The following is a 16,564-nucleotide window of genomic DNA, read 5'->3' on the forward strand; positions in this document are numbered from 1 at the left end:
AGCTGAGACGGGGAGGAGGTGAGACGGGGAGGGGCTGAGACGGGGAGTGGTTGAGACGGGGAGGGGCTGAGACGGGGAGGAGTTGAGATGGGGAGGGGTTGAGATGTGAAGGGGCTAGGATGGAAAGGGTTGAGTTGGGGGGGGTTGAGTTGAGAAGGGGTTGACGTGGGGAGGGGTTGAGCTGTGAAGGGGTTGAGATGGGAAGAGATTGAGTTGGGGAGGGGTTCAGATGAGGAGGAGATTAATTGGGGAGCAGTTGACACGGGATGGTTTTGAGATGGGTAGTGGTTGAATTGGGGAGGGCTTGAGATGCGGAAAACGCCCTTCACTCATTTGCAGCCATGGGTCCAGGCGAGCACTTAAGGACGGCAAGGTGTTGCCAGTGGTCAGGGAGAAGGCAGGCCTTGGACTGCCGTGGGAGTCCCGGGGCGCTCACCCTGCCCTGCCAAGGCCCTTCCTCCTCCTGGCTTTGCTTTCCTTCCTTGTGATGTGAGCGCTGACCACGAGGCTGCCCCAGCCCCTCCAGCTACACAGTGGAAAGCATCCCAGCGAGACTGTGGCTGCAATACACAGAAACAACCACTTGGGGGCAGCATAAACGGGGAAAAAAATACCTCTTCAGAAGAAGAGGGAAAATGTGACAAATTGTGTGCAGGTTCCTAGTCTCCTGATCCGTAGGCAGTGATGCTGCTTTTGTAGAACAGCAGTGAGGCCGAGTAGTGGGATGTGAGCACAGCTGCAGAGGATCTGGAAGGGGGTCCCCAGGAGAGGCGGGGGCAGGGAGAGAGCTTCGGAGAGTCCCCTTCCTCACTCCCAGGCCAACCTGCATGCCTCATTCCTTCCCTATTATAGGCTTTGTGAGAAAAGGAGGAAGAGAAAGATGGTTAGAGGAGCTAAAAGCAGAAGAGAAGGAGGACGGTATGGCTGGGGTGACAGCTGCTGAGGCGGGGTCCTCAGAAGGGTGCCCCGTGCCCACCTCCTTCTCTGCACCTCAGCTTTCTCACCTGCACCTTCAATGAGAAGTTATGTGAGATGAATTGTAAAGGTCTTTTCATCGGTGCCTGGAAGTCTACAGGGTGTCTAATTCTGCGTGTGTATGTGGGGTTTTCAGCAATTTCATAAATATTTTTTCAGCCGAAAAGGTCGAAGCAAATTCCTTCAATTATGTTCATCTCCTCCACAATGAGCACTTCCTTTTCTGCACATGTCTTCATCCATCCCCTCACATTCAAGAGGAAAACGCCCTTCACTCATTTGCAGCCATGGGTCCAGGCGAGCCCTTAAGGATGGCAAGGTGTTGCCAGTGGTCCGGGAGAAGGAAGGCCCTGGACTGCCGTGGGAGTCCCGGGGCGCTCACCCTGCCCTGCCAAGGCCCTTCCTCCTCCTGGCTTTGCTTTCCTTCCTTGTGATGTGAGCGCTGACCACGAGGCTGCCCCAGCCCCTCCAGCTACACAGTGGAAAGCATCCCAGCGAGACTGCGGCTGCAATACACAGAAACAACCACTTGGGGGCAGCATAAACGGGGAAAAAAATACCTCTTCAGAAGAAGAGGGAAAATGTGACAAATTGTGCGGCTGGCGCTAGAGGGCGCCGCTTTTCCCACTTTGTTCTGAAAGGTGGCTGGGGGCAGAATCTCCATATTTTGACATGTCGAGAAGGCTGAAGAGCCTCCTTCTGCAGATATGGCCATGGGGGCAGAGTGGAGGCAGCCCAGCACGAGGGCAGAATGGGAGAGAGAGGACTGCCTCACCTGAGCCTCCACAAAAGGAAACACAGAATGGGCTGATCTGGCCTGGGCACCAGGCTGCAGAGTCACAAACCCTGTCCCCGGCCTCCTCCCCCAGGGCCTGCCTTAGAAGGGGAGAACTTCACAGTGGATCTCCCTGAGCCTGGCTCCCAGCACTGTGCTCTGGAAAAGAAGGAAGCCCTCTGCTTTCTCTCAGGGCATCCAGTGGCTTCAGAAAGAAAAAGGGAGTGTGTGTTTTTAGAGGGGGAGGAAGTCTCCAGGTCACTGTAGAAGTCTCTGGCAGAGAGGTTATGCATTCATGCTCTGCAAGAGATGAGAGTCGCCAGGCACTTAGCAGGGGCCAGTCCCCCGCTTCCCAGTACAGGACCCTCCTTGTCAGAGGCGGCCTCCGCTGCAAGCGCAGAAACCCACACAGCTCACCCACTACCTTGTTTATCCTCACACGCTGTTCTCTAGGGAAGCATTTCTAGAACTATGGAAGGTTTGAAGGGAATGGCAAGTCACCAGACACCAGACCTAGAAACAGGCTCTTTTTGCTAATCCCGGGAGGACAAGTAAAGAAAAATCAAGGGTGTGTGAAGTTCCCCAAGGGACTCTGCTTAAAACAAATCTAGAAATCACCCAAATTGTGTCAGTTCCCAAGGGAAGCCCAGCTCTCTGGATTCTCTGTGCCTTCCTGCTCTGCTCAGAATTCCAAGAAAGCAGGGCATATGCGCCAGGTCTCTTCCTGGCTGGTGGATTTCAAATGTGTTGCTGGTTAGTGATAGCCCAGTGTGTGGAAGGCTCATGATTCCTGTGTTCCACTGGCATATGTTCTGGTTCCTGCACACCTGTTCTACTACAGCCTTACGATCCTGAAGCGCCTCATCTGAGTGAGAAGGCTGGATTTTGCAGACCTGCAACCTCAGGTGCCTTCAGGACCAAGTCAGTCCTCTAAATGAGTGAATTAGCCCAAAGGCAGTAGAGAGTGGTGGGGAATACCGTGACCTGGAGACTTCCTGCCCCCTCTAAAGACATAGACACTTAAATAAAATTAAAATATCTGGATGAAGCACTCATATGTAACTGAACAAACTCTGCCATGCACCCTTTCGGCAACAGCAGTTCCACAGATGCCTGTATTCTAACAACCCAAGCGATGTCTGATGCTGGCGGCAGGGGGCAGCATGTGGACTGAGGTCTCCACTTAGTCTGACTAGACCTGCATGAGATCTTCGTCACCAGGCTAGAGTGTAGTGGCATGATCATGGCTCACTGCAGCCTCGACCTCCTGGGCTGAAGTGATCCTCCCACCTCAGCCTCCTGAGTAGCTGTGACCCTAGGTGTGCTCCACCATGCCAGGCTAATTTTTTCATTCTTTTTAAGAGATGAGGTCTGCCTATGTTGTGCGGGCAGGTCTGAAACTCCTGGGTTCAAGCAATCCTCCCACCTTGACCTCCTAAAGTCCTGAGATTACAGGCTGAGCCACAGCTCCTGACCATAGCATTGCAGTTTTTTAGAGAGACTGGGGTCTTACTATGTGGCCCAGGTTGGTCTCAAACTCCTGGGCTTAAGCCATTCTCCTGCCTCGGCCTCCCAAGATGCTGGGATATTACAGGCGTGAGCTGCTGCACCCAGCCTGTGGCCACAGGATTTTGTTTTACTACATAAACCTAAGCTTCAAGGTTGAGACACGTGTTGCCTTATAGAGTATGTTGCTGATGTTGCATGCGGTGCAAATGCTGGAGAGACTGTTGGTTGGATGTGATCACCCCTACCTGCAGGGCACATGAGGCAGCAGTGGGCGGGACTTCAGGACAGGTTCCTCCGACCTTATCACTCACACTGTCCACTGACCTTCACATAAAGCACCAGCAGTCACCCAGGCTCTCCGGACCCCATCTTCCTCACCTGCAAATGAGGCAGCTGGACCAGATGAATAATAATAATGAGAATGAGAATGGCTCATGGGCATTGACTGTTGACCTTGTGCCAGGCACTGTGCATTTCTTCCTGTAACCTCCCACATGCTGCTGTGGTGCACTGATGTGTACAGCTGACCCCAAGCCTAACTGCAGCCTCTGCACCAGGGTCTTTGGCAAACCTCTGATGCCTGCTGTATATAGCGATGGCAAGTGACAGGCTCCTGAAGGTAAGGAACTGGACATGAAGGAGAAAAACAACCAAGCATTAGACTAAGTACTTTGTGTACTGTTTTTCCTCCATAACAATTCAAAAAGAATGCTGTATTCATCCACAATCTAGCAAAAGGAAAACGAGGCTCAGAAGGGTTGGATATTTTACCCAAGGTCAAATAAGACACGGCTCAATGGCGATCAAACAGTAGCTTGAAGGAGGACGGTTCTCAAACAAGCTGCAAGGTAACCAGCTCGCCTTCTCCAGCTCATGAGGCTCCACACCCCAGGGCACCTGGTCTAAACCGAGAGCCGCTAGGTCGTGAGCTTCCTGGACTAGACTGTTCAGCATCACTGGAGCTATCAGAGGCCAGGTGAACACACAGGTGGTGGCTCTAACCATAGCCACTGTCATGGAGCATTCATAAATATTCATTCACAAATAATTACTGAGGGCCTTTGTGTCCGCATCGCCCTCGGCACTGGGGCCATGGAGTCAACTAGGCAGTCACATCACCAGTCTCATGGAACCAACATTCTTGTGAGGGTAGGTGGTCTACTGCATAGGTGACGTGGCACAGTGACCAGGCGTCCATTTTAGACAGTGTGATGAAGGACAGCCTCTCTGAGGAAGTATCATTTGAGCTAAGGTCTAAATGGCAAGAATGAACCAACCCTGTTGAGATCTGGAGAAAATTCCAGGCAAAGGGAGGAGCCAGGGTAGAGACATAAACAGGCATAGCCTAAATAAAAGGTGAGTGAGCAGGAGCTCAGGGCACGAGGGGGAGAGTAGATGAGGCCAGGAGTTAAGCAAAGCTCAGGTGGGGTAGGGCCTTACGAGCCAGCAAATGGAGTTCAGATTGTCCCTGCTTGAACACTGCCCTGATTCTAGGGAAACAAAGATGCAAAGACAGGTCAGGAGGCCATCGCAATGGTCCAAAGGACAGCGGCTTGGAAGAGATTGGTAGCAGTGGGGATGGAGAAGTGGTCGGACTTGGGAGATGTTGCTGACAGGGCTTGCCACTGATCAGAAGTGAGGGAAAAGAGAGAGAAATAAAAGATCATGAAAATACTTGGCTTGGACAACGGGAGAAACAGCGGTGCCCTTTACGGAGGTGAGGAGAAATGAGGCGCCAGACAGGATCAGAAGAGGATCAAGAGTTTTGTTCCAGCCAGGTTATGTTTTAGAAGCTGGTTAGACAGGTAACACGGCAGAAATGCCAGACAACCATTTGGCTACAAAAGTCAAGGGTTCGTAGGAAATTTACATTTGAGACTCATTTGTAGATGTGTGGGTCACCCAGGGAGACTGAAGGCAGAGAAGAGACCCAGAATAACCCTGGTGCTCATCAACATTTTGAGGACCCCCCCACCAGACTATGTGGTCTAATCATTGTGGTCAAAATTTACAACAGGCCCGCAAGGTAGGTATTATTTCTCACCTCTATTCAACAAATGCCGAGGTTACAACCTGCCCAAGCCCACAATTTACAAGTAGCATTGCAAGAATTCAGTCATGAACGGAGCTCCCGTCATGTACCCAGTACTGGGCGGGTTAGTATGGGGACACCAGTGAGTAGGATGGGTCACTAGAACAAGCGTGGGCTTTGGAATGAGAGGACCTGGAGGGAATGCTCACTCAGTGATACTGGGCAGATAACCTCACCTTATCAAGCCTCAGCTTCCCAATATGTAAAATAACTTTGTTGTTGTTGTGTTTCATTTTGCAAATGTCCACTAAGTGCGTACTATGCGTCCAGCACGGTGCTAAGAAATGGAGACACAATGGGGAGCAGACAGGTTTCTCTGCTGACAGTCTAGTGGGGGACACAGACACACAAACAGGCAATTACAATGTAGTGTGCTAAGTACTATCATTACGGAAATACCCCCTCCCTCTTTATAGAGTAAGTCATGCCCACCTACGCAGACTTTAAAGTTACACATAATTTCCTTTCTTCCAGACCCGTATGCAATCATAATACCACACAAAATGTTTCTGTTCTTCATCATGGTACCTACTATTTCCATTTGAATAAATAATACATGCAAATCACCCACCATACAGCCAGTGCTGAATAAATGGTGGCCGTCATTATGAAGACATAGGTTTTTGACCTAGTACCACCTCTAACTTCGGAGATCATTTTTCTCTGCTGTAAACTAGAAATAATACTAGCTAACTCATGGGGTCATTGTGAGGCTCAGATGAGCTCATGTATATGAAAAATGTTTTAAGCTGGAGAGAACTGTATTAAAGTATTAGAAAAACATCTCAACATGCCCACTTGCTAAAGTTATAAAACTTAGTACACAAGAAACACTTGGTGTTAACCAAGAGGTCCTCACCACCTGAAAAGTAGGACTGAGGAAACCTTTAAATAGGTTCTTTGGAAAACAACATTCTACACGAGAAAATCTGCTCCATCTGAAATCACCTAAACTACTCCTTCTCCCTCCACATTTGGCTCACCCAGCCAAAGACAAAAGCAGGAGACCTCCCAGGTTGGTTTCTAGTCTGTTTCACTCATCACCAGGGTCCTGACTCGGTGTCTAGGAGACAGGATTTGTAAAGCTGGTGGTGTGTGTCCTGGGCTTTTGGCTGTACAGGAGGTGGACAGGGTCTCAGGAGGAGCAGGAAGCTGCTGGGGCTGCCCGCAGAGAACCCTACCTGATTTCTCACTGTCACAAATCCAAGCCCTGAGAAAGGACCGGGCTGCCCCTGTCCTAGAGCCAAGGGGATCCTGTCTAAAGAACGTACGTCAGTAGAAACTGAAAGGCAGGAGACAGAAGGAGGAAAGTTTCTATCTCTACAAAGTGCATGCAGGTACGAGGTCCTGAGCAGCCCTGAAGTGGGGCAGAGAACAGACTCCCCATTTGCACTGCTGACTGTTCAACTGGAGGACTCTGTGCAGTCAGCAACCTGCACAACCACACAGTTGACCAGGGAACTAAGCTGCCTCCTTCCCTGGAACTTAGCTGATTGGAATGGATATCAATTCCCCTCAATATGTTTATTTCATCATTCTTTCAGCAAATACTTATTGTGAGCCAACTGCACACTAGGCACCGTTTCGGACCCTGAAGGTAAGACAAAGGCCCTGCTTTCAAGAAGTTTGCACTCCAGTGCAAAATGTGTGTTCGTGTGTGTGTGTGAGTGTGTGTGTTTGTGTGTGTGTGTGTGTGTGTGTGTGTGTTGGGGAAACAATAAGGGCGATGATGAAAAATAAAGAGGGAAAGAGAGTCACAATAGGGGAATGCTATTTAAATAGGGTGACAAGGTTCTCTCTGAGCAGAAACTTAAATGAAGTGAGAGAGAAGCCATCCCGGTATATGGGGAAAGGATTCTAGGAAAAGGGACCAGCAAAAGGCAGAGGCTGATGTGGGAGGTCTGAGTACATCAAGGAATAACAAGGGGCCAGCGTAACCAGAACAGAAGGAGTAACAGGAAAGATGAAGAAATAAAACCACAGATGCCCTGGCATCTTTAGAAGGCTGGCTGGGCAAGGGGGAGAGGGAGAAGTTGGAGATCATGTCCTGAGCTAAGGACTGACAGGAATCATTTCTTAAGACTCTTGGGCAGAAACTCCTTGTACTATCTTTCTAAATCCTTTATAAATCAAAGAAGAAAAAGAAAGGATCTTCAGCTCTGGTTGGGGAAACAGAGTCTAGCAGGGAGACGCAGACGCAGGGAGGCTCATCAAGAGGTGGTTGACATTATGATCTTGGGCAAGTGACTTAAACCCTCTATCCCCCAATTGCAAAAGTGGGGACAATCGTGGTACCAGCCTCAATCAATTATTACATGGATAAATCAATTAATATTTGTAAAGTACCTACAGTAGTGCTGGGCATCTAGTATCATATACGGGTGTGTGGAATAAAAATGATAAAAGGTGCTTAGACCAGGGAGACAGCAGTAGACATGGAGAATACATTCTGAAGGGAGAGACACTGGGGACTGGCAAGAATTGAGTGTCAATGTGGGAATCAGAATGACTCCAACATCACTGGCCCAAGTAACAGAAAAAATACAGGTTTAATGAAAGAGAAGGCAGGGCGCGGTGGCTCACGCCTGTAATCCCGGCACTTTGGGAGGCTAAGGCAGACAGATCACGAGGTCAAGAGATCGAGACCATCCTGGCCAACATAGTGAAACCCCGTCTCTACTAAAAAAATACGAAAATTATCTGGGCATGGCGGCATGTGCCTGTAGTCCCAGCTACTTGGGAGGCTGAGGCAGGAGAACTGCATGAACCTGGGAGGCGGAGGTTGCAGTGAGCCGAGATTGCACCAGGTTGCATCCAGCCTGGCACCTGGTGACAGAGCGAGACTCTGTCTCAAAAAAAAAAAAAAAGGAAAGAGAAAACTACAAGAGAAGCAGGTTTAGAGGGAAATCAATATTTTGATGTTGGACATGTTCAATTTGAGATGCCAATGGATGTACAAGTAAAGATGGTGAAATCTAAAATTCAGGGAAGAGGTCCTGGGTAGAGATACACCTTTAGAGGTCAGCAGTGTATGATGTGAACCAAAGGTCTGGGACTGGACAAGAGCTCTAGGAAGGAAGCCCTGGTGAGAAGAGAGCAGGCTGAGGACGGAGCCCTGGGACGTCCAGTGTTTAGGAAGGATTGTGAAAAGGAAGCGGAGACTAGCAAAAGAGATTGAGGAGCAACCAGCAAGGCAGGAGGAAAACCAAGAGTGCGGATCACAAAAGCCATGTGAAAAAGCAGCTCCACCTGTAATCCCAGCTTGGGAGGCTGAGGCAGGAGAATCACTTGGGGCCAAGGATTTGAGATCAGCCTGGGCAACATAGCAAAATCCTGTCTCTAAAAAAATAAAAAATAAGGACCGAAGAGTTTCAAGAAAGAGGAAGTGATCAAATGTTGCTGCTAGGTCAAGGAAGATGAACACGAAGGAACATCCATTGGATTCTGCCTTGGGGAGGCCAATGCCACCATGTCAACAGCTGTTTGTTTGCCTGGGACAAAGACCTGATTGGAATGGGTTCCAAAGGAAATTGTAAGGGGAAAAAATGGAGGCAGAATAGACAAACGGGCTCATTTTGCTCTATGTGGGCACCAGACTCCACATGGAACTTGCGGGGTGGTCAGTCCACAGTAGCAGAAGGTAAAGGCCTGGCACCAGGGCCCAGGTGCAGCAGGTGGTCAGTGTGGGGATGGAGCCTGTACATGCCTCTCCTGATTGCTGCTATTTTCCCAGTGAAGTGGGAAAGCAATCATAGTCATGAGCTAGGAGTGAGCTGGCAGGAAATGATGGGATTTGAGAGTTAAGGGAAAAGCATGTGAAATAATCTCTAGAGGAATGAGAGTGAAGAGAAAAGGGAAAAATAGTAAGATTTCTGGGCAGGACTAAGGGCCAACCGGAGGAGGCAGTCGTCAATTCACAGTGAGATCTATCAGCATGGTTGTGAGCTTTTCTATAGCAATGGTCACCTGCCCACATGTACATGAAGAATAGGGCCAATTGGGATTTAGCAGGGCTGAAGTTCTACCAGGCCACGTATAACAAAGCAACAGAGGAACAATGAAGCTGAGGGTGAAAACAAGGAGATTACAGTGATGGTGGAGCATGAAGTACACTAGAAACCAACTTGAGCTCCAGCATTCTTGCCCTTTGTGGATGACTCATTCTATCTTAGAAGTTGGTCGAAACTCAGGAGTTCGAGACCAGCCTGGCCAACATGGTGAAACCCCATCTCTACTAAAAATACAAAAAATCAGCTGGGTGTGGTGGCAGGTGCCTGTAATCCCAGCTACTCAGGAGGCTGACGCAGGAGGCGGAAGTTGCAGTGAGCCAAGATCGCGCCATTGCACTCCAGCCTGGGCAACAAGAATAAAACTCTGTCTCAAAAAGAAGAAAGAAGAAGAAAAAGAAGTAGTAGCAGTAGTAGTTGGTAGAAGAAAGAGCTTGAGAGGGTAGGAGGAGACCTCAAGTGAAAGGTCACTATTTTATCTGGAAAATGTGTTTGGTGCTTAGAATGGAATTCAGTTTGATAAGATGGGGAATAATGACTTGGGAAGAGGATCATGAAAAGGTAATAGTATCAATGTCTTGTGGATGCAGTGAGATTAAAGAATCTTGGCTGGGCGCGGTGGCTCATGCCTATAAACCTAGCACTTTGGGAGGCTGAGGTGGGTGGATCGCCTTAGGCCAGGAGTTCGAGACCAGCTTGACCAACATAGTGAAGCCCCGTCTCTACTAAAAATACAAAAAATTAGCCAGGCGTGCTGGTGGGCTCCTGTAATCCCAGCTACTCAGGAGGCTGAGGCAGGAGAATCACTCGAACTGGGGAGGCAGAGGTTGCAGTGAGCCAAGATCGTGCCATTGCACTCTAGCCTGGCCAACAAGAGCGAGACTCCACCTCAAAAAAACCAAAAGAATCTTGGGAATTGAGCACTAGAGGGAGTGAAGTGGAGAGAAAAGAGGGGTGGTCACACAGTGGGCTGAGAGTATGGAGGCGTGCAGCTATTACAAGATCCAGGCAGACCACGGGGGTGAGCTCTCAGCAGGAAGCAAGAAGGCAAAGTTACAAAAGAGAAGAGGCTAAGGAACCAAGAGGCCAGGGTGCAGGTAGCGTCATCTACATGGATACTGAAATCACCAAGAACTGCTGGCAGCTGATGATGTGGGGAGAGAGGCAGTAAACCCAGGGCTAGCCCACTCTTCCTGGAATGAAGCAAGTGACTTGGGGGTCTATAGATGGTGGCAACCAGGGGTAGGAGGTGCTATTGTCTGATGATATGTGCTCCACAGCTGGCATTTTTAGGAGAGGAGAGGGGAATCATGGTCTAGAAGCAAGAGTGAGGAGCAAGTTGCTTCTCCAGACTCCAGAGTCCAAGGCTGCGTGGAAGGGAAAGCAGCGGTCACGTGAGGCAGCTGCAGAGCAAGCTGCATTGCTGCGGGGGGGACTCCAGCAGGAATAAGAAAGTGAAGGGGACTTCCAGAGAAGGCTAGGAGGATGGACAGGACTTTGCTGATGATGGAACGTGGGTTCCAGACAGTGTGTTAGTGAAATCATGCCCAAAGAGTCAAAGAAGCCAATGATTACATTCTTGGGTATACAGGATAGCAGATAAGAAAAGAAACAACTTGCTGAAAAGCTGAAGCTGAAACTGTGCCCCAAAGAGTAAGAATCAATGACTAACAGATAGTCTTGAGCTTGCAGAATGGCAGATAAGAAAAGCAACGTACAGAAATGCTGAAATTCCCCGCACTTGTGAAATCAAGAAAAAGCGGGCTGACATCGGTTGGAACCAAGATGGCCTGGCCTACTGGAGTCTGCACAGAACAGGCTTGCTGACGTCACAGCGTGACCTGCCATGATGTGTTTCATACTAAGTCCCCAAGAATGTTCACAGTGACCCGTGAGGTAGCATGAAGAGATAACTGAGCATGTCCAAGGACTTTCCAGACCTCCCCTCCCCTCCACCAATCACCTACTAATCCCTTGAACCTTGTCTAATGAAAATACTGCCTTGAAGGGAGGACAGAGAGACAGATTTGGGCTTGACTACTGTCTCCTTGTGAGTCGGCATGCAATAGAAAGCTTCTCTCCTCAAAAACCTAGTGTTCCAGTATCGGCTTCTAGTGCCTTGAGCAGTGAGCCCTCTGTGCTCAGCAACATTAGGGTTTGGAGAGCTGGGGAGGGGTGTGGAGAAGATCAAATTAAGGCACATCCAGAGCCACAAGGGCAAGGAGATTGGGTGGTAATGGGAAAGGCACAGTGAGGCTATGAGTGTTGGGGGGCAGCGAAGGATGGGACAACATCACTGTCTCTGTCACTTCCCATTTTCTCTTCAACCCACTCCAGTTGGGCTACTGACCCCATTGTGCTGCTGAACTGCTCCCATTCAGGTCACCTCTGTGTTGCCAAAAGCAGTGTTTCCTTCTCTGTCTTCAGTTCATTTGACCTCTCAGCAACATTGTATGGAGATGATGACTTTCCTTCTGAACACACCCTTGTCCTCACTTCTTTGTCCCTATACCCTCTGGTTCCCCCCCACCTCCTTCCACTCCTTCTCACCTCCTTCATGTGCTCCTCCTCCATTGCTATACCCCTAAAGGCTGACATTCCCCAGGGCCATTGATGTGTGTTCCCTGGTTCACCTCGTCATGGACCTGCCCAGGGGAAAACAGTCTCCCAATCATCCCCATCAGCATCCCAGGTAGGTGGCTCGTACTAGATCTTGACATCCTCCAATTAGCAAAGTTTAACTTACTGAAAGACACAAAAGTTATTTCCACGTTGCTAGTCATGGTAAAGCTAGTTTTTCATTGAGAATTGTGGGATTTCTTGGGTTAGGCCGGATAATTGGCATTGAGTGACATGAACAATGTGTATGATGGTCTCTGCCCTCAAGGTGTTCAGGGTCCTCTTAGAAAGATGGAGGTGCATTAAAAAATAGTACTTCTAAATACGAAGCAAGACCAGCTATCAGAGCTGCATGGTATTTAAAGGCCATCTACTCTCTCCTACTTGTTTTCCAAAGTCATGATGAGGTGACTTACGCAAGGTCACACCACTAATTAGGTCACCCTGGGAATTAGAACCAAGTCTCCCAACCCCCACACCAGTGCTCTTACCATGGCATCTCAATAGGTTGTTGAGAGAAGTACTTTGAGCTTTAGAACGAAAGGCACTGTGCCATCATGGTTAAAAGCATGGATTCTAGAACCAGACTGCCAGGGTTCGAATCACTAATTAATATCAAATCACAGTAACAATGCAGTTGTTATCCAAGTGACCTTGAGGAAACCACTTAATTTCTCTGTGCCTGGTTGGTTACATGTGGCTAATAACTGCACCTACCTCACAGCTATAGTGAGGATTAACGTGAGTGGATGTAGGTAAGGTGCTTAGAATGTTGCCTGGCACGTAAAGACAGCTATGCAAGGTTCTAAATACTAACAGTGCTGAGAGATGAAGAACCGAGAGGTTTGTGGAATACTGGATGTGCTCAGCTCCTCTCTGAACCCCGGGAGCTTGGCATACGTTAGGGCTCACTAAATGAATTAACTAACATTCACATCCTTATGAAACAGAGATCAGCTCATCTACCCCTACTCGCACCATCCAGAACGTTCACTGAAAACAAGTAGGTAAATCCCACCACGACCACCACCATCAGGATACACCTGTTACTAGTCTCTTTGCACTTGATGACAGCTAGCAAGTCCACAATCTAAAGCAAGAAGAGATAAACATACAGACCACAGGACACGCCAACATGCAGAGTAGACTCTGGCATCCACAGGACAAAACTCAGTCCGTCTGTGGAGCATAAACCCGGCGCAACCAAGAATTAAATGAAATACCATCTTCCTTTAGGGTTCCTAAGAAGAAAAAGCCAAAATTCGCAACAGGTGCGAATTAAAGTCCGCCTTTTGCCCTACACAAAAAGAGCAGAAATAAAGCCAGAAGTGGCCACAGATGTTGGTCATTTTCTTCCATCCACTGGAGAAGTGCCCCAGAATGTAATCATTTACCCGGGAAGGATATTAAAAGAGCAGGGTTAGCTGCAGTTCCTGAGGGAAAGATGAAATAGGTGACCCACCTGGTGAAGCATTCTCCGTGGGCTTCAGGAAAGCTCAGAAAATGAAACAGACCCCAGTTCTTTATCCACGGGCCGCTGGTAAAACAAGTGAGCCTTGGAGGCAAGCCTGATTCACCGGCATCTGACAGCTGAAGGCCTCAGTGAGGCTGGACGAGGCCTACAGCCAGGTGGTGAGACCAGGGGCTGACCACGAGGACGTCACCCGGAGGGTCCAGCCCCTCGTTAGTTGCAGCACAGTGGAAAGCATCTCCCGCCCCCACAGGACCCATCCGTTCCGGGACCCCACCCCGACCTGAGGCCCAGCCACGTCCACCCCGCGCCCCCCGCCGTACTCACTCCCATTCCTTGCGCCGGGCCTGCGGGGTGCTCTGCATCTTGTGCGCCTCGTGGGCCTTGATGATGTCGCGCTGCTCGATGAGGCCCCCGCGCCGCCGCTTCATGACCTCGGGGCTCACCGGGAGGAAGGGGCCGCAGCCCGCCTCCAGCGCCACGGCGCCCTCCCAGCCCGGGCCCTCGCCCTCCTGCACCGGGAAGTAGTTGTCGAAGCCGGAGGCGGCACGCGGGGAGGCCGGCAGCATGCCCACCTCGTCCGAGGCCTCGGCCTCGAGCAGGGTGCACTGCCGGGGCCGCCATGCCTCCTCCTCCGGCAGGGCCAGCACGTGGCGGCGGCGGCGGCCCACGGCCCCGGGCTCAGGGCTCCCCGCAGCCGGGCAGGGGGCGGGCTCGGGCAGCCTGCGGTCTGGGCTCAGTCCACGCATCTCCGGCACCATCACAGAACATTGCTCTGCGGGAGGGGGAGGGGAGAGACCAGGAGTGTGGAGGGAGGGAGGGAGGATGGGGCCAAGGTCACAGGGAAAGACAGAAGAGAAAGAAAGAGGTTAATGGCATTGCCCTCCAGGCCAAGACTTGCTCAGTGCTACACCCCGGGCCTGGCCCACACAGGCACACAGAGGCGCTCCATAAACGATGCTGAAATCAGGAGCGCCTGCAGTGGACCAAGCTGGGCGGGCGCCAGGTGTCCAGAATTTCACAAAGTGACCTGGATTCTTGCCCTCATAAACTTCACAGTCTACTGCAGAAGACAGAGGTTAAAGAGCTAATGATATGCCCCAGTGGGAAGGTTTCAGGGGCTGCAGTAAAGAGAGAACTCTGAAGGCTGCACATATCAGCCCCACCTCAGATAGCTAGGCGTATGTTCCCTCCATTTTTGGTGGAAGAACCCCTCTAACCCCTTCCCCAGGGCCCAACTCCTCTGGGGGAATTCCCACCCACCACCTGCTGCCCTGCCTCCCAAGCACGCGCTCCCAGGGGACCAAGCCTCAAGGTGGGCTCCTTTTTTTTTATTCATTTTGAGATAGGATCTGTCATCCAGGCTGGAGTTCAATGACAGAATCATAGCTCACTGCAGCATCAAGTTCCCAGGGTCAGACGATCCTCCTGTCTCAGCCTCCCGAGTAGCTGGGACCACAGGCACGTGCCACCACAGCCAGCAATTTTTTTAAATTTTTTGTAGAGATGGCATCTCCCCATGTTGCCTAGACTGGTCTCAAACTCCTGGACTCAAGCAATCCTCCTAACTCAGCCACCCAAAGTACTGGGATTACAAGCATTGCCTCTGAGCCCAGCCTACGGAGGGCTCTTCTTGAGAATTGGGTCCTGTCTGCAGGTTCCTTCCTCTTTTTATAATGCATGTGTCTGCCTCAGGACCTGGGGGCCACGTGTGACTCAGGTGCTCCTCTTGCTCCCCTTGGCATCATTCTCCTTTTCCGTGCCAAGGAAGATATGGCCAGATTGGCCTCTGAAACACATACACATTGAATCGGTGTTTACTGAGGGCTTACCATGTGCCGGGCACTGTGCCAGGCACTGGGCACAGGACTTAGTCCACATCATCCTCATGGGAGAGACAGGAAGAACATTGATTGTGACCATGACAGGATGTGCTGTAATTGGTGTAGGCCTGATTGCTAGAGGAGTGCATGTGAGGGGCACCTGGTTGGGCGTGGTGGCTCACGCCTGTAATCCCAGCACTTTGGGAGGCCAAGGCGGGTGGATCACTTGAGGTCAAGAGTTCGAGTCCAGCCTGGCCAACATGGTGAAACCCCGTCTCTACTAAAAATACAAAAATTAGCCAGGTGTGGTGGTGTGTGCCTATAATCCCAGCTACCCAAGAGGCTGAGGCAGGAGAATCACCTGAACCCAGGGGACAGAGGTTGCAATGAGCCAAGATCACACTATTGCACTGCAGCCTGGGTGACAGAATGAGACTCCATCTCAAAAAAGAAAAAAAAGAGGGATACCTAGCCCAGCTGGGGGTGGTCAGGAGGGCTTTGTGAAGGAAAGGACCCTAGAGCCGGGTTAAACAGAGCTTGCCAGGTGAGGAACAGGAAAGGAGTATGGGCAAAAAGGAAGAGCACGTGCGTGAGGGAGGATTTAGGGAAAGCAAGGATTCCTCCTGCCTCGCCGGTCACTCCTCTCTCCTCCTTTGTGCACTGCTCCACAACTACTACACCCCTAAAGGCTGAGTCCAAAGCCATTGAGGTGTTTCCCTGTTTCACGCCTTATGGACCTGCCCAAGTGAACACAGCACTCCAGGTGGGTGGCTCATACTAGACCTTGACATGCTCCAATTAGCAAAGGTTTAACTTAACGTAAAAGATACTCACACACCGCTAGTCCCCATAGTAAGTCTAATGATGGAGTCCAGGGAGGGGGGCGGGGAACCAGCCCCTCTGGCTTGAGAGGGCCTGAACTTACCACCTTTTCAAGATACCTGTTTATTGTCTCCCTCCTAGCCAGGAGCCCCAAACCGGAATTCCTCCCAACCACATGTCTTAGTGACCACAACTGGTATCTAAGAAGTGTGCCATGCTCTATGTGCTCAGAGGAGCCCAGGCCTCCAGATCATTCAACTAGTGTGGGATGGTTGAGCACCTACTACGTGTTGGGAGCTGTGCTGGGCCCCCAGGGTGGCATCCTCCCAGACGCTGCCCTCCAGACACCACCCCTTCCCTGGGCTGGACTGCAAGTCAAATTGCAAATCACAAATACAAACAATATTTCAATGGTTAGAAATCTTAATGATCTAACTGTGTCATTTTATGGATGCTGAGGTCCAGAAAGGT

General features: G+C 50.4%; 1 protein-coding gene across 8 annotated transcripts in view; it reads right to left on the reverse strand.

Annotated features, from left to right (window-relative positions):
• The window catches only part of CACNA1E (calcium voltage-gated channel subunit alpha1 E), a 502,806-nt gene that overhangs the window by 390,025 nt on the left and 96,217 nt on the right, over positions 1-16,564 (reverse strand). For all 8 annotated transcript variants that reach the window (XM_032291227.1, XM_032291223.1, XM_032291222.1 and 5 more), the window contains one exon: positions 13,776-14,223. In XM_032291227.1, the coding sequence (XP_032147118.1) occupies positions 13,776-14,209 (434 nt within the window). In that variant the 5' untranslated portion in view covers positions 14,210-14,223. The remainder of the gene's footprint in view (positions 1-13,775; positions 14,224-16,564) is intronic.

The sequence above is a fragment of the Sapajus apella genome, unplaced genomic scaffold (assembly GCF_009761245.1).
Source record: "Sapajus apella isolate SASKATOON/1434 unplaced genomic scaffold, GSC_monkey_1.0 scaffold25, whole genome shotgun sequence".
NCBI lineage: Eukaryota > Metazoa > Chordata > Mammalia > Primates > Cebidae > Sapajus > Sapajus apella.